At 55.2% G+C, this 16496-nt stretch overlaps 2 protein-coding genes across 5 annotated transcripts; one reads left to right on the forward strand and one right to left on the reverse strand.

Moving 5' to 3' along the window:
• The first annotated feature begins 818 nt into the window (after positions 1-818).
• TEX261 (testis expressed 261) lies at positions 819-7743 on the forward strand. Of its 4 annotated transcripts, XM_027621599.1 has the most exons (7): positions 820-999; positions 1659-1683; positions 2605-2684; positions 3804-3957; positions 6033-6100; positions 6839-6941; positions 7108-7743. In XM_027621599.1, the coding sequence occupies exons 1-7, from the start codon at positions 985-987 to the stop codon at positions 7221-7223; spliced, it is 561 nt and encodes a 186-aa protein (XP_027477400.1). In that variant the 5' UTR covers positions 820-984; the 3' UTR covers positions 7224-7743. The 4 variants fall into 4 exon arrangements, with proteins under 4 accessions (XP_027477401.1, XP_027477400.1, XP_027477402.1 ...); XM_027621600.1 differs by lacking the exon at positions 1659-1683 and having other exon boundaries at positions 819-999; XM_027621601.1 differs by lacking the exon at positions 820-999 and having other exon boundaries at positions 1493-1683; positions 6823-6941.
• A 2623-nt stretch (positions 7744-10366) lies between these two features.
• On the reverse strand, positions 10367-16429 carry ANKRD53 (ankyrin repeat domain 53). Its single transcript, XM_027621597.1, has 6 exons — positions 16199-16429; positions 15758-15950; positions 15333-15532; positions 13877-14041; positions 13337-13457; positions 10367-11123 (listed from the first exon to the last, which is right to left on the reverse strand). Exons 1-6 carry the CDS (start codon positions 16261-16263, stop codon positions 10395-10397), a joined length of 1473 nt encoding a protein of 490 aa, XP_027477398.1. The 5' UTR covers positions 16264-16429; the 3' UTR covers positions 10367-10394.
• Positions 16430-16496: the final 67 nt, after the last annotated feature.

The following is a 16496-nucleotide window of genomic DNA, read 5'->3' on the forward strand; positions in this document are numbered from 1 at the left end:
GGTGCCTACGCTTCTGTCCAACTTGGCTACAACGTGGGGGGTTCCCAACCTCCCTCCTCAGGTTGGGTAATTGGCTAGACAAAACTTGGAAATAATAACTACAAGATAATTGGCTGACAAAACTTGGAAATATTTACTTACACTTACCAGTTTATTACAAAGGATATTATAAAGGTACAGATGAACAACCAGATCAAGGGGCACTTAGGGCGAGGTCTGGAAGGCTCCCGAGCCCAGAAGCTTCTGTCCCTGTGGAGTTGGGGTGCGCCACCCTCCAAGCATGTGGATGCATCCACCAACTTCTGAACCCATAGTTTAGAGATTTTTATGGAGGCTTCATCCCACAGTCATGATTATTAGCTCAATCTCCAGCCCTCTCCCCTCTGTGGAGGATAGGGGATGGGACTGAAAGTTCCAAGCTTCTCACCAGGGCTTGGTCTTTCTGGTGACCAGCCCCCATCCTGATCTATCCAGAAGCCCACCCAGAGTCGCCTCTTTAGACCAAAAATGCTCCTCTCACCTGGAAATTCCAAGGGATTGGGAGCCCTGCGGAAGACACTCCTATCACCTGTCCAGTCTTTGGGGGGTATCTACTCAGGAGTGGAATCGATGCACTATATGGTAGTTCTATGTTTAATCTTTGAGGAATATGTATTCGTTTTTATGCATGTGAAGATTATCCCGAGATGAGTAGCACAGCCCAGGCCCGTGCAGACACTTTATTTTGCATGCCTGTCTTGGCCACCAGATGGGGAACTTCTCAACAAGGGCTGCCCTGCGCCTTCCGCCCCTCAGTAAGTCTTCCGCGGTAGAGTAAATGCATTCAGCGCCCAGTGGGCGCCCTGCGTGCCCGCCACTGGCGATGTGCAGGCGATACAAAGGTGCAGAAGGTACCCTCAAGGAACTCAGCCTAAAGGGAGAGTTACGCCTGAGGATGACTGATTAAAGGCGCCCCAACTCCTGCCTGTGCCGCTTCCTAGATGTATGACCCGAGGCAAGGTAACCTTCCTTGGCCCCAGCTTCCCCATCCTGAAATGATTTACAGTCAACTGCCATCACGGAAATACGGCGTAGCCTTTAGCACAGTGCCTGGCCCGCGCTGGGCACGCAACAGTTTTGTTCGGGTCAGCCGCGGTGGCAAGACAAGCCCCGTGGGCGACCCGCCTGAACGCTTCTGGCCGGTGCTTGCTGGGGAGCAGTCAGGCGGCCCTCTCGCGCCCCGGACCCCTGCACGCTGGCGCGGGAGCGCCCAGGGAGTGCACCGAAGGCTGTCCCCCCGGCTGGCGCCGCGTCCCCGCCCCCGGGCACCGTCCTGCCTCCCCGGGCTGCGTCGCCGGCCCTCCGCTGGGTGCAGCCCCGGGGGGCGGGAGCTCCGCCAGCGGGGTGCGGGACGCGGCCGCGGCCGGCTGGTCCTCCGCGCCGGCGGGAGGCGCTCGTCCGGATTCGGCTGGGGGCGGCACTCCGGCCGGGCTCCTCTCGGCGGCGGCGCACGGCCGTCCGTCCGTCCGTCCGCAGGGCGGGGACGCGGTGACGGTGGCGGCGGCTCCGTGTCGCCGGAGCCGAAGCGCGCAGGCCCGTCCCGGCGGTCGGGGGGCGGGCGGGGCTGGGGCGCCATGTGGTTCATGTACGTGCTGAGCTGGCTTTCGCTCTTCATCCAGGTGGCCTTCATCACGCTGGCCGTCGGTGAGAGTGCGCGACCCGGGTCCGCGCGGGCTCCTGTCCCGGCATCTGTGCTGGCCGGGGGTCGCATCACGAAGGCGGTCGCATCACGGGAGACTCCTGTCCGGTGCTCCCGGCCTTCGCATCCCTCCCCTTTCCTGTCCCTCTGGATCCTGCCCCCTCTTGCTGACCCCCAGCAGCCCCGTGGGATCGCGGGTCCCTCCCGCTGTCACTAAATCCGCCCCGGCACCGCCTGGGAGTGGCTGACTCAAGTGCCCCTTGCCCGAGCTCGCGCACCGCCAGCCGCTGCCGTGCCCACCCTCGCGGGCCTGTCGCGCTGAACTTTTCCCGGACACTTATCCCCGCCCCTTCGTACTGCCTACTCTCTCGGAGTTTGAAACGCTTTTCCCTTCTGGCTAGTTCCTACTCTTGCTCTCTGCTGAGATCTCACCTCTTCCGGGAGGCTCTCCTTAGGGGGTTTGGTGGTGCCCTGTACTTTCTATGAAGTAGCGCTTGTCACACTGGGCTCGTCTGACGCCTCTCCCTATACCCCCGCTTACCCGCGCTGGGTCGGGGAAGGGACCTTGCCTGTCTTATCCTGTTCTCTCTTCACTCAGAGCGGCACTTGGCCCAAACCAGGTGCCCAACAGATATTTAGTGAATGAGTGAATGAAATGCCCCTTTATGGACCAGAGGTTAGCATTGTGCTGAGGCATCAGATACAGGTTTCCATTCAGTTTTATGAAATCTTTTTTTTGTTGCTCGGACAAAGTTTTGCTTCTTCAGACTTGGGAGGACCCCACGTGGGTTGTTTGGTTTGTTCCTTAGTGAGGGAGTCCATGAGGGGTTGATGGGGACCCAGCTGCGGAGAGAGAAGGACCAGGATGGTGGGAGTGACTCTGGCTAACGTTCTCCCTGCTTGCTCCCTCTTCCCAACCCCCCCAGCGGCTGGACTCTATTACCTGGCAGAACTGATAGAAGAATATACAGTGGCCACCAGCAGGATCATAAAATACATGATCTGGGTAAGTGGCAGTTTTCCCCAGGATTTTCCCCTCTTTTGCCCTGCCTCAAAGGAGGAAGTGGGGAGAGTTTTGCATGGATGATGAGATCTCTGTCCCTGCTCTTTCCTGAGGGTGCCACCCCTACCTCCTTCACCTGCACCTTGTCTCCTGAGTCTGCTCTCTGGGTCCAGGTGTTCCCTCGCCCCTTCCCCAAGTAGCAGCGCTTCACTGCAGACCCTGTTCTCAGTTCCTTAGGGTGACAGCTGAGTGCACACTCTGTGTTGACAGGACCATGGCTTGGCCTTTGCTTGGTTGTTTCCCATTGTCTCTAGCCCCCACGAAGAACTATGAAGAACCTACCTAAGAACAGTTTTGAGTACTTGAGTTAGAGTACTCATTGCCCTCTTTCTGATTGGATCAAGTGACTTGTCCTAAGAGGGAGACGCCTTCCCTGGCCCAGGCCCTGCCCTCCTGAGGTCTCATGGAAGGCTTCTGTTCCTGAAGACACAATCCTTGCCATTGATGTCAAAGCTCCAGGAATGCCTGCTGGCGGGTAGATTCCTGCCAGCTGTGGGAAAGGGTGGGAATTGGGACCATTTGGATGGGAGAAGTCCAGTGCCTCTCAAGTCACCTGGTGTCAGCAGCCACTCTGGGCATGGCTTGGGGTAGAGGGTTAGTAGTGGAGATGAGACCATAGCAGTCAGCTCTGGGTTCAGAGGCCTGGCCTGAGGGTTTTGGTACAGGAATTAGACCTTCATTCTACCAACTGCCATTTGTTAAGTGCTGACAACTATAAATCCTTCAGAACAGTGTTTTTCAGGTTGTAGGTCTCATTCATTATTGGGTTGTGTCATCAGTTCAGTAGGTCATGATCAGCATTTTCAAAAAACAGAATAGAATACAATAGAATTGAGATTTGAACTTTGATCTTAAAATGTTTACTGTGGGTTGCTGTCAAAAATTTTTGAGAATGGCATTAAAAGATGCTGCCCTTTGGGAGCTGAGAGACAGGCTGCGGAGGACTGTGAAACAGGGAGAGATGGAAGCATGAACCTAGTGTTGCCCAGAGCAGGCTGGGGTTAGTGAGACCAAGAAGGCTGCCTGGAAGAGGCTCCCTGCACTGTGTACCTCTCGTTTCAGTTCTCCACAGCTGTGCTGATTGGCCTCTACGTGTTTGAGCGTTTCCCCACTTTCATGATTGGCGTGGGCCTCTTCACCAACCTCGTCTACTTTGGCCTCCTCCAGACCTTCCCCTTCATCATGCTGACCTCGCCTAACTTCATCCTTTCGTGCGGTGAGAGGGGGCAGAGTTGGGGAGGCCATCGAGGTGGTTGCATGTGCCCGGCTCAGTCGGGGGCACTATGGGGATATAGAGAAAAGTGGCAAACCACTAGGGTCCTCCAGGAGGCCAGGCTGATTGGGAACATGGACTTCTTAAACTTGAGGAGCCTAGAGTCTTCTTGGCTTTAGTGATTAGTATTTGGGGGGATGGGGGAAGTGGGGGTGGGATACTTAGGGAGGGCTTTCCCAGGGTGGTGAATTTGAGAAGGGACAAAAGGTGGGTTCTCTGTGTAGTTACGGGCTCTAAGAAACCACTTGGCCAGAAAAAGCCCAAAGCCCTACCCTGGCAGGCAGGTAGCTCCCTGTCTAGTCGTCTGGCCCAGTCTTGATTAACACAAGCTTCATGGGGCTGTGGGTCCCCCTGCAGGTGCTGGCGTTGGGGTAAACAAATGTGTTTGGAAGACCCTGACCATTCTGCCTTTAAGCGGGCACTACTTTCTGATCCTGGGAGTCATTTCTCCTCTCTGGCCTTGGGTTCTTGATGATGGACTCAGGTGACACACAGTAGGCGGTTATAGATAGCCCCAGAAAAGATTCTGGGAAGTGTTTGGTTACCAGGATTGTTTTTTCTCCCATTAACCATTACTGGTCACCTAGTCTTTGGGCAGGATATGAGATGTAATTGGGAGTTTCTTGGAGCTACTTTTCTATTTCTGTGGGAGAATCTGGAAAGAGAATATTACCCACAAGGAGGGCACCCAGTTAAAGCTAGGACTGGCCTCTTCCCTGAGTGCCTTGGTGTGATTCTGCCAGAGGATGTGTTTGGTGGGGGTTGGTGTGGGGAGTCCTTCCCTGGAGACTAGACCCCTTCTGCATCTTCCCAGGGGGTAGAACCCTCCCCACCCCCCACCCTCCCAGTAGACCAAGCCTCCCAGAAGCCTCCTGGCTTCCCTTTGTCATTCCCCCAACCTGCCCTTGAGATGCCTGAGAGACTTTTCCTGAAGATCTGTGGGCATCAGGCACCATCTGTCTTCCAGTTTCCCCAGTCCTAGAGTGTGGCTAGGCACGGCAGAGCTCTGCCTTAGAAGGGGAAAGGCAAGAGAGGAGGAAAGAGAAACAAGACGTGGCATTTGGCTATGAGGTGGGCGTGCGGGGTGTTCAGTTTGAGTGGGGGCTTTGTTTTGGTGCCTGCCCTTCACCTCACCGTGAGAACAGGCAGGGATGCCTATCTCTGAGCAGCCCATCCCCAGGATCTGCAAGTTGTCTCTCTCCTCCATAAATGTGGCTGCACCCTAAGGAGGTGGGTGTCAGTCCAGAACATACCAGTTTAGACCAGTGAGCCCTACCCTGGGGCAGAATGAGAAAAGGACCCTCTCCCCCAGAATTTGGAGGAACCCTAAAACTGCACCCCAAAGCATCTAGCAAACTGTGCCCTTTTATTTTTTTTAAAGATTTTATTTATTTGACAGAGAGAGGGAGAGAGACAGCTAGAGAGGGAACACAAGCAAGGGGAGTGGGAGAGGGAGAAGCAGGCTTCCCACTGAGCAGGGAGCCTGATGCGGGGCTCGATCCCAGGACCCTGGCATCATGACCTGAGCCGAAGGCAGACGCTTAGCGACTGAGCCACCCAGGCGCCCCAAACTGTGCCCTTTTATTCCTGAGGAGTGAGAGCCTCTTTATTTGAGGCCCTCTCCCAGCTGCCCAGTTCAGAGTGGAATCTCTTGGGAGTATGTTATCTGCCCTGTGACTTCTGTGCCCACTGCCCATGGGAGGGCACTCTTTGAGACTCACATCCACTTAAAAGCAGGTTAATGGTCACGGTGCTTTGGATTACATAATAAGTCTCATTTTTATACCATTCAAAGAGCTTTCTTATCTGCCTTCTAATTTTGCTCATAAATGCCTTCTGCATTTTCACAGATGGAGAACTGAGTTCTGGAGGGTAGTGTACTTGGCTTATAGCCATACTCTGAGTTGGGTGTAAAATCAGGACTAAGACTCAGGACTCCCAACTCCCAGGGGCCTTTGAAGGTTAAAAGTCCAGCTTTATATTCTTCCCCCCAAACTGACTCTTCATTTCCTCAACAGGGCTAGTGGTGGTGAATCATTACCTAGCATTTCAGTTTTTTGCAGAGGAATATTATCCTTTCTCAGAGGTAAGAAGTGTTCAGTACATCGAACTATTAGCAGGGACAGAGGAAGTAAAGGGGACTTGCATGATTTGCTTTGTGAACTTAGCTGGGGTTTGAAATAGTCTGCTGAGGGATAACGCATTTAAAAAAATAGTATTGAGGAGTTTAGACAGTGGTGTGGGGTGAGGAGCAGGGGTCTCTTTAGCTGAGGCAGGGAGGTCACTGCTCTCCCCCAGGGAGTCCTTTGGTTCTCCCAAGATCACAGCCTAACACCCTGAGGTCAGGACAGGGCACTGGGGTGGCCTTGTCTGATGCAGACCTCATGGGGCTGGCAGGTTGCAGCCCTGAAGCCCGGCTCCTCCCAGCAGCCTGTCAAGCTTTTTTCCGCTCAGGGGTTCTCCACAACCTGCTGTTCCAGTTCCGACCCCTGGGCAGAACAAGGTCACTTTTGGGGGGAAGATGGGTCAGTCGTGGTTTTACCTTCCATCTGCCTCCTTTAGTTCAGAGGAGTTGTTTGTCCTAGTGCCCAGAATTTGGGGATTGTGGTCACACTCGGTCATCCTCAGCCTCCACCTTTCCCCACTGAATTTTCTCCATGTCTGAGGTTGCCCTGCCTCTGCTTCCTGGTCCCTGGCCTCCTTCAGAGATCAGGTGTGGGGCCTTCTGTGCATTCTTGACCGCCTCTGTAAGACGCATGGTGGCCGTGTGGGGCCCACCCGCGGCACTTCCAGGGCACCCTCTCTCAGTGTCTCTTGTTGCCAGGTCCTGGCCTATTTCACTTTCTGTCTGTGGATAATCCCGTTTGCGTTCTTTGTGTCACTGTCGGCTGGGGAAAACGTCCTGCCCTCCACCATGCAGCCAGGAGGTGAGAAGGGGCTTGTCAGGGGTCACGGTGGGACTGCCTCAGGAAGGCCTGGGTTGTGTGGGGAGCCCGCGCCCAGCCTTGTGATGGAGGCATTTGGGCTCTAGGTGGGGAGAGCCGTGTTCACATGTAGACACACACACTCATCCCCCTGCCTGTGTCTCCACAGATGACGTGGTCTCCAATTACTTCACCAAAGGCAAGCGGGGCAAACGCTTAGGGATCCTGATTGTCTTCTCCTTCATCAAAGAGGCCGTTCTACCCAGTCGTCAGAAGATATACTGAACCCCTTGGGGAGGGGATGTGGGGACAAAATCAGGAGAGTCGGGCCCCTGGGCCTCTGCACTAGGTGGGGGCCATGAGCCTGGGAGGCACCTTCCCCCCGCCCTGGCCCTTGTTCCCTTGACTCTCCCTGAAGCCCTCATCCCCACCTTCCTCGAAGGGCTCAGCTTGGCTCAGATCTGACGTTGCTAGAGGCTGTGACCTCAGAGGGCACCAGGAGGATGGCAGAGCCTGCTTAGCCAGGAGGCCATGGGCCACCTGGTTAGGCGGGAGCTGAGCTCCCTCTGACCCTCCTACCCACTTCCGTGGTGGGTCAGGAGGTTCTGGCTCAGCCGGGGCAGGCGGGGCAGGGGCTATGAAGCTGGAGAGCAGACAGGGATAAGTTCTCTGGGCAGATGGCCGTGGGGAGGGGCCATGGCTTGGCACTTCCAGGAGAAATAGTTTTTGCTGTTGAACTGTGATTTCTGTCCCAAGTGCTGATTCCCATTTGAATAAAGACTCTAGGTGGCACTGTTTGCCTTAATATCCTGAAAGTTCATCTCCCTTTCTTCCTGTTGACCTTCTGCCCTGGACTGGACTGGACTTTCTGCTCCAGGGGCTTCTTTTCTGGGTTTGGGTCTTGCCCTCCCAGCGGGACTGCTCTCACGGCCCTTCCTGGGAAGTGGGCAGAGGTGAGGAGCTGAGCCGGGTCAGGGGGGTTGGGGGTGGAGGCAGCCTTTCTCGTGCCCCTCCCTTTTCTTCCATCTTTTCTTTCCCCAAGGCGCCATGGCTGTGACGCTGGGGGCCGTGGAGGGACGGTTTGGGACTGGGTGGGATTTTTGGAACATCTGCAATATCCTATTTGTAAGCTTTCCCCTGGGGAAAAGGAGCGGTTTCTGGCTGAATTCTATCTTGGGCCCAAGAGGAAAGAAAATAGAAACTGGCTTCCAGGCAGACTGGATTACAGCCTATTTTTTATGAAACGGGACTGAGGGGAGAAACGGTTTGTCGCTCTAAGAGCACACGAGGGCTGGCCCTCTCTTCTGAGTGCTCTTGGTTCCCGGGGAGCTGACCTCAGTCTTCTAAGAAGGTGGGCCAGATCCTGGCACAGACCAGCATTTGCTGACTTTGCACTCCAACTACAGTGCCTTGCAAGTACTCAGCAGTACATACGGGAGTGAAGCCCCCACGAGAGCCGTTCCTGCCATGTCCTGTACCTCGGGTCGAGACTGGCACGTGCGGAGATGGACAGTGCACATGCAGTACCTTTAAGCCAGGGAAGCCCCTGTGCTTGAAAGTCTCTATATCTTGCCCCAAGTCCCACCACAGCCCTTCATTCCCTTGACTGCAGCATTTCCTGTTCTCTTAAAAATCCCAGCCTTTCCCTTTCGCTGAGAGGAGTAGCACGTTTTGGTTTCTTCCTGCTGGGAATGAGATGGCCAGGCCTTTTTATCCTATGCAGACGAGGGAAGACAAGGTAGAGGACACAGGAGGCCAGTGTCCTCACTGCTGCGTCAGCAGCTGGCTCAGCTCTCCCTTGCTGTCTCCTTCTCTGTTCCTCACCCCGATGACATGGCTTCTCTCCTAGGGGTTGCCAGTGGCCTTCTCGTGCTAAATCCAGCAGACCCTTTCATATCTTATACTGGATCTCTGCAGCATCTGACAGGGCTGCTCACCCCCAGCTTCTTGAATTGCACTTCCCTGGCACTCCTGTGGCTGGTCTTCCTCCTGCCTCTGCTATTCCTTTCAGTTTCCTGTGCAGGCTTCTCCATTTGCCCCACGCACAATGGGGTTTCTCAGGGTTCTGTTGTGGGCTCCCTGGAGGAGCCCATCCAAGCTGATGGCTTCAAGGACTCTTTGCCAAGGAACTGAGAGTTGACCTCCAGCCCCAGCATCCCTCCTGATCTTCTGAACCATAGTTCCTCTCGCCTTTGGGTGCACAGACAACTCTCACGGCCCAGAGGGCACTTGCTGCTGTCCTTTGCAAACCTGCCTCTTTTGGGTACCTGCCGTGGCCCCAAGACCCCTCAGGAGCCAGACCAGAAACCTGCTTTCTAGTCCTGCTTTCTCTTTCTGCCCCTCCCCCTCATCCAATCTCTAAAAACTGTTAAGTTTACCTTCCTAACATCTCTTGATTTGAGCCACACCCACTGTCATCAACTTACACCTGGATTATTGTGACAGCCTCCTTCTCCTTCGATGTCCCACAGCCAGAGTTGTCTAAAATGTATAGCTCATCAAGTCACTTCCTGGCCTACAACCTTCCATGGCTCCCTACTGCCCTCAGGATAAAGACCAGACCCCTTAGCATGGCTTGTGAAACTTGTGATGTCTGGTTCCTGCTCGCCTCTCTGGCCTCATCACTTGCCACCTTGCACCCTGTGTCCCCGCCTCTTGTATTCAGAGATGCCACTTTGATTCTCCTTTCTTCTGCCCATCTGGGTACCTTCTCTTGTCAGTTCTCAGCTTAGATTTCACTTCCTCTGAGCTTTGTCCCCTCTTCCCCCAGCACACCACACAAATCACTCTAGGCTTACTGGTCTATCTCCCCACTAGACTGTAAGCTCCTTGAGGGCAGGGACTGTCCTTCAGTTTTTGTATTAATAGTGCCTGGCTTGGTGCCCGGTACATAGAAAGCACTCAATAAACATTTGTTTAATGAATGATTTGTAGCGATGTGTCCAGGGGATAACAGGGGATCCAGGATAGCTTCCTGGAGGAAGTGCAAGTGCTTGTATAGTTGCAAACTGAAGCCATGGGTCCTCCCTCCCTCCCCCCAAGATATGCTGCTTGTGCCTCCCTGAACTACAGAGACCTTGAAGGACTTGATCTGAACAAGAGGCAGCATTTTCCTGTGGTTCCCTATCCTGGAAGCCTTGTTCCTGGTGGGCTGGGGCAGGGGGGAGGAGAGGTAGTAGGGACACCAAAGTGTCCATTTTATGATGCAAGGGCCCAGGATAGACTGATGCCCACTCTGAGGCCTCTGCCCTAGCTTAAACCTCTTGGGGAGTCCAAGAAATTTCTTTGTGAAGAGGGGAGACCTGGGACCTAGTCTTTTGTTAAGAGAGAAGGGGCTCTGATCTTCAAGCTTGGGAGTGGGAAGTGGGAAGCCTGTGAGTACTCCTCTCCCTCTCTTCCAACCCCAACGTGAATCACCACACCTCAGCCTTCACTGGGCTGCCTCAGGTTGACAGCCTACCAAAATAAGTTTATGGGGGGGCTTTTGGGGGAGGGCAGAGTGGGGAGCCCTTGATGGGCTTGCACAGCTGCCAGGAAGGCTTCATCAAATGTCTCACGCAGGTTCATGGCCAGAGTGTCAGTCCAGAAGTTGTTGTCACCCAAGAGCCACTTCCGGGGCACGTGCCTCATGCTGACAGGGCAAAAGCCCTGGGGCACTTTCATCCTGCATGGCCGCACCGAAGGGTACAGCTCTTGGACTACCACCTTGAAAGGCAGCTGGGGCACAGGTGCCACCCGGTTGCCGGCCACCGTGCACAGCTGTGCACCACCGTGCCGGTCAGACCTCACCTTAAGGAAGCTGTGGAAGTCATGCTCTGGGCTGGGGTCTGGATGCACACCTAGGCGGATGCCCTGTGGGTAGCCGATCTGGGTGGTGGGCGATCTGGCAGGATTGTTGCTAACATTCCACGACTTGGGCCGCCTGACCATGGGCTGCATGTAGATGGATGTGGGTGTCCCCGAGGACTGCAGCTTGGGCGTTGATGTCTGCCGCAGGCGTGCCTCTGGGGAGGGGTAGAAGCTCTTTCGAGGCCCCTGGTGCTTGAGGGTCTTGGGGATGGCAATCGCCTGGGGTGGGGCACAAGGCGCTTGCTTGGCATTGCGGATCAGGGATTGGCCTTGGAGCAGCTGCTTGCGATGGAGCCACTTCTTGAAATCAGCTTCTCTCAGAATTTGGTGCTGTTTCTGCAACATCAGAGGGTACAAGATAGTCATGGAGGGCTGCCCCTCCTCCCTCCTCCGGTGGAGGGAGGCCTTGTGGCTGTAGCCCTTGGAAACCTCAGGTATCACTGGCTAGATACAGTTCTGCCCCAGGAGGCCTAAGTCTGATGAGAGAAACTCCTGTCTTATGGGAGCCCTTGTTCTGACCTGGAGATAACTATTGCCCGAAGGGAGCCCTTGGGCTGATGGGGCAGGTAGAACCTCTCCGACCTCCAACCTGATAACGCCTCTGCCCTAAGTGAGGCCTCCAGTCCCTGTCGTATGGAAAACCTCAAGTCTCATGGGGGAGACAAGCCTCCACCTCCAGAGAAGTCCCTCGTCTGATGTGGAGATATGTCCTGCTCTGAGAGAATCTCTGGTTTGATGGGGGAGGAAAGGCAAATCCTTGACACTGGAAGAAGAAAGCAGAAAGGTTTGGAAGGCCTGGAACTGGGGGGAGCCAGTCTGGATTGGCTTCTGGAAGTGGTGGGCCTCGTATGTTGGATATAGTTGGCTGGCTCTCTGGGCTGGGTGGTCATGACTCGGTCTACCTCTCTGTTTTTGCCTCCACTAGAATTGAACCTTCAGCTTGCCACAGAACTGCCCCTTGTCCACCCCCTTGTTTCAGTGTCTCACCCCCCGGACCGTTGCTAAGCCATCAGGTGGTACGGAGATTGACCCAGCTCAGGAGGTAGGCTCTGATTAGGCTAAGCCAATCATAATAATTCCATCAGCCTTGCCCCAGACCCAGGTCAGTCAGCACATGGCTTTCCTTTAGCTGTAGGGATTGGCACAAGAATGGACATAGGATCCAACTGAGGCCAATAAGAGATAAGGGGAGATCTGCAAGGGGCTTCTGGGAAAGTTTAGAGACACGGGAACGGATGAGCTTTGCCTCCTCTGGACACAAGGGGCTCTGAGGATTGGGTGACACACCAGAAGAGGACAGGGCTGAGAAAACTGGAGAGAAATGCAGCTGGAACCAAGCCGGAGTATTGGATTTTGCCAGCCCTGAGGCCCTCCCCACTTCTGGATCCACTTAGGATTCCCAGCATCTTCTCTCTGGGTTTTCTGGCTCTTGCATCCTATATCCTTACACCTGCTTGAAATGCTTTACTTCCCCATTCTTCCCCAGCCAAGGTCCATCATAGGTCTGAGCCCCTTCCAAATCTCTCGCTTGGCAATCTCCACCTCTCATCTGTTCCCCTAGCTGTACTGACTTTGTGCTTCTCGGCATATACCACGTTCTCCTGTACCTCTGTGCCTCTCCACAGGGCTCTCTGTTCCTTCTGCCTGGTCAGCCCTTCCCTTCTTCATACAGCCAACTGCTGCCCATCTTTAAAGGTCTTCTTAAGCATTATCTCTCTGGCATCCTCCTGGACCCTTCCTTCTCTGTGGGAATATAACCCACCTCCCATTCTAGATCCTAAGCTCCTTGAGTGAGGGGACCACATCTCATTTGTCTTTGGAGCCGCAGGGTCCAGCAGGTGCCTAGCAGAGAGGAAATGCTCAGTGTCTGTTGGAAAGGATGGATTTTTTTTTTTAAAGACTATTTTTAAGTAATCTCTACCGCCAACACGGGGCTTGAACTCTCAACCCTGAAATCAAGAGTCACGTACTCCACCAACTGAGCCAGCTACACGCCCCAAAGGATGGGTCTTTCTCTTCTTTTTTTAAGATTTTATTTATTTATTTGAGAGAGAGAGAGCATGAGCAGGGGGAGGGGGAGAGGGAGAAGCAGATTTCCCACTGAGTGGGGAGCCCGATGTGGGGGCCCGATATGGGGCTCCATCCCAGGACCCAGGATAATGACCTGAGCCGAAGTTAAGACACTTAACAGACTGAGCCACGCAGGCGCCCCAACGATGGATCTTTTTAACCAGTGTGAATCCCAATGTAGGCAGGGCCTGGAGCTCGCTAGAGATTTTCCTCCTCATCCAGAAGGAGGCAATGCGCTAGGAGGCGTGCTGTATTTCTTGCCAATTTAAGCTGTATGTACTCTCTAACACAAAATGAGACTTTTGACCTAGGGGAGTGGCTCTTAAGGGTGGAATTTCAGAGGATGGGGAGAGGGAGGCTTTTTCTGGGTGGGACTGCTACCAGCCACTCTTCTAACTGCGTATGAGTCATGGCCTCCCTTGCTCACCTGCTTGGATAGCAGTGGCTGCCTGGTGCCCCTGCCCCCCCGTCCCCCTTACTTGATACTCGGTGAGGTAGTCTTGTTCCATGAAGGCCAGCTCGTCCTTGAGCCTCTTCAGTTTCCCCATCTCACGAGCAAAGTCCTTCTTGTCCCGTTTCCACATGGCATCCTTCAAGAACCTGACGCCAAGGTGGGGGTATGTCACCCTTCAGTGACCGAGCTTCACCCTGGGCTGGGAAGACCGGCTGCTGCTGAGGGCCCGGATGAGGGTAGGAGGAGCCACCAGAGACGCCATTCCCCACTGCCCAAGGCCCCTCCCACTACCCTTGAGGTGAGAGAAGAAAGTGATAGTCTGATCAGCACCCCCTGCTGAGGATCCAAGGCCTCAGGGCAAGGAAGGGCAGTGCTATACCCACAGGGGTGAGGCCCTGTGGAAAGCCCTGGGAATAATATCCTGGGGGGCCGGGGGTCTCTTCTGCAGACTTATCTCCCAGCCCAGACCCTCCTGGTAAAGGCTCAGCCTCAGGTGAGGGCCCCAAGGAAAGGGCTGGGAGGGAGGGAAGGGGTGGCAGGCTGTGGGTGGTTCTCACACTCTCACCGGGCACAGTCGCGGTGGTTCCATATTTTGCAGTAGTCGATGGGCTTGCAGCCCATGGCATCTCGGGCGTGGACATTGGCGCCATTTTGCACCAGCACCTTCACGCAGCTCAGCAGGCCCTTGCAGGCTGCCAGGTGGAGGGGTGTGGAGCCATTGCATGTCTGACTGTAGAGGGCCCCGCCAGCCGGGAAGAGGGCAGAAAGGATGGCCATTTGCCCATCAGAGAGGTGGGCAAACCAGGTTCCGGACCTGCTCTGCCACTAGCCCACTGGGTGACTCTGATATGTCCCTTCTCCTCTCTGAGCTTCAATTTCCTCAACCATAGAAGGAGGGTTTGGACTAAACGAATGGTGGGAGCCTGACTATATGGGTGTGCCACAGTAAAGATCTGCTGGAAGAAGAGCTGGGTTGGCTGGAGCTCAGAGGGCACTAACCTTATTGGCTCTTAAGTCAGCCAGCCCTCCTGCCCCCTCCCCTGCCTGGCCATGGCGCACAAGGCCTGCGTGACCTGGGCCCTGCCTCCTCCCCACCCTCATCTTCTGACTTTGCCCCACTCTTTCCCAACTTGTGATCTTTGCACATGATGTTCCCTCTGCCTGGGACTCTTTTCCCCAGCTCTTTTCATGGCTGCCTTGCCCTCAGTTTTCGGGCTGCAATTTAAATGTTATTTCCTTAGAGGTGACTTCCCCTTCCAAAATAGATCCTCTGCCCTACCCCTTTTACTCATCACCTCATTGCCCTGTTTATTTCCTTTGAAACTACTTACTACACTGTCATTTCGTTCATTTATTGGTTTGCTAGTTCACTGTCTGCTCCTGCACTAGTTTATCAGCTTCATGAGGGCTGGGACAATTTCCCTGTCTTCACTGCTGTATTCGACTCAGGCTTGGCGCCGAGCACACAGGGCTCTGTAAATATGAGCGAGTGCAGTCTCCCATAGGCCATCTGGGCATTTCCATGCGTTTACTCCGTCACCACAATAGTCTCATGTCATCCTCCCACATTTCAGTTGAAGACACTCAGGAAATAATTCCCAAAATTTGCTGCAAATTAGAAACACCTTGGAATCTTTTAGGCCTTCTAAAGCTCAGATGGCACCCCATACCAATTTCAGCCTTTGACTGGAACACAGGCACTGGTATTTCTGAAGCTACATACGGGACTCCAGTGTACTGACAAGCTTGGTAACCAGAGCACTGAGGCTAAGGGTTGAGTGACTTGTTGGAGGTCTTGCTGTTTGCTAGCAGATGGCAAAGCTGGGATGTGAACTAGGTCTGTCCTCTCCCAGAGCCTGATCTCCTTACTACACCATGTGGGCTCACTGACTGCTTTATGTGGGACCCAGTCCTTGTCACCCTACAGCCCTCTGCCTGTCCTGCATGGATCTGTCTACCTGGAAGTGGGGTCCCTATCTGCCCAGGTTCCAAGACACTTTCTGGACACAGGCTGGACTCACGTGTTGAGGGCCGCCCCTTGGTTAAGTAGATAGTGAATGCAGGGGAGGGTCATGGTCTTGTTGTCCCCGTGGATGACCAGGTGCAGGGGTGTCTGGCCATTGTTGGTGGGCAGGTCCACGGGAAACTTGTACTCCTCTACCAAAACCTGCAGGCACGTAAGCTTGCCATTCTGGGCTGCAAAGTGGATGGCGGTGAAGCCCTGTGGGGGCGGGAGGAGGGTAGGAGGAGACTGAGCAGGATTGGGGCCCCAGGGTCCCCAACCTAACCTACAGAGCAGAGTCTGCTCGTAGAAGGTGACTATCTACACAGAAAAGGGTATCTGTGGATGTTCCATAGGCAGATCTTGGCCAGAGAACCACTATGTGAGGAACTTTCTGTGCATACAGAGGACTTCATTTCTTGCCCCCAAGCTCCAAGGCCTTACCTTGTCATCTGCCGGAATTTTGTCACGGTCCCGATTCAGACAGAAACGCAGCCATTCCAGGTTGCCCAGTGCGGCCGCGAACAGCTCGTAGTAGCTCCCAATGGCACTCTGGTCCCACTCATCGTCGGGGTTAGCGTGGGTCGGGAGTGGGCAGGTGAGCAAGAAAGTGGAGTCTGGGTCTGCGCCGTTGGCCCTGCAGAGGGGCGTGCGTGAGGGCGAGGGCTGTCACTGAGCACCAAGGCGCTTCGGGAGGCCAGGCCGGGGCTCGCTGGTCGGCAGGGCAATGAGGAAGCCACCGTCCCCGGACACCTCTCCGGAAGCGAGCCAGCACCCCAGCCCGGTTCTCCCGGCTCCTCGCGCCGCCCAAGGGCTCCCGCCCGCTCCCGGCCCTGCCCCTCCAGGGAGGCCCCTCGCAGCCCGGCCACCTCATCCCCGGCCCACCTGGGCTGCTGGGACGCCGCTTCACCCCAGGTGACCTTGTAGGAGGCTTTCTCCGCCGGCTGCATGGCGACACTTGTGTGCGGGGGCTGCTCCCCCACCCTCCCCAGGCCCTGCCCGCCGGCGGACGCTCGAACTGGCGCTGCGGCCAGGGCAGCTCCTCCGCGGGCCGCGCCACTTCCCCGGCTTAGTAACCGGCCGCCCCAGTCTCCAGGGGCCGGCCCGGCGCCTCCCGGAGATCCTGCCGCCGCTAACCCCGCCGTCACCCGGTGAGCCTTGGCCCCCTCGGCCTGTAAACAGC

The sequence above is a fragment of the Zalophus californianus genome, chromosome 8 (genome assembly GCF_009762305.2).
Source record: "Zalophus californianus isolate mZalCal1 chromosome 8, mZalCal1.pri.v2, whole genome shotgun sequence".
NCBI classification, from domain to species: domain Eukaryota; kingdom Metazoa; phylum Chordata; class Mammalia; order Carnivora; family Otariidae; genus Zalophus; species Zalophus californianus.

Coding starts and splice junctions, on each gene's coding strand:
- TEX261 (XM_027621598.1), top strand. CDS start 1,614: ATGTGGTTCATGTACGTGCTGAGCTGGCTTTCGCTCTTCATCCAGGTG. Junction 6,101..6,838: donor AATATTATCCTTTCTCAGAG/GTAAGAAGTGTT, acceptor TCTTGTTGCCAG/GTCCTGGCCTATTTCACTTT. Junction 6,942..7,107: donor CTCCACCATGCAGCCAGGAG/GTGAGAAGGGGC, acceptor GTGTCTCCACAG/ATGACGTGGTCTCCAATTAC.
- ANKRD53 (XM_027621597.1), bottom strand. CDS start 16,263: ATGCAGCCGGCGGAGAAAGCCTCCTACAAGGTCACCTGGGGTGAAGCG. Junction 13,458..13,876: donor AACCACCGCGACTGTGCCCG/GTGAGAGTGTGA, acceptor CCTTGGCGTCAG/GTTCTTGAAGGATGCCATGT. Junction 11,124..13,336: donor ACTACCTCACCGAGTATCAA/GTAAGGGGGACG, acceptor CTGATGTTGCAG/AAACAGCACCAAATTCTGAG.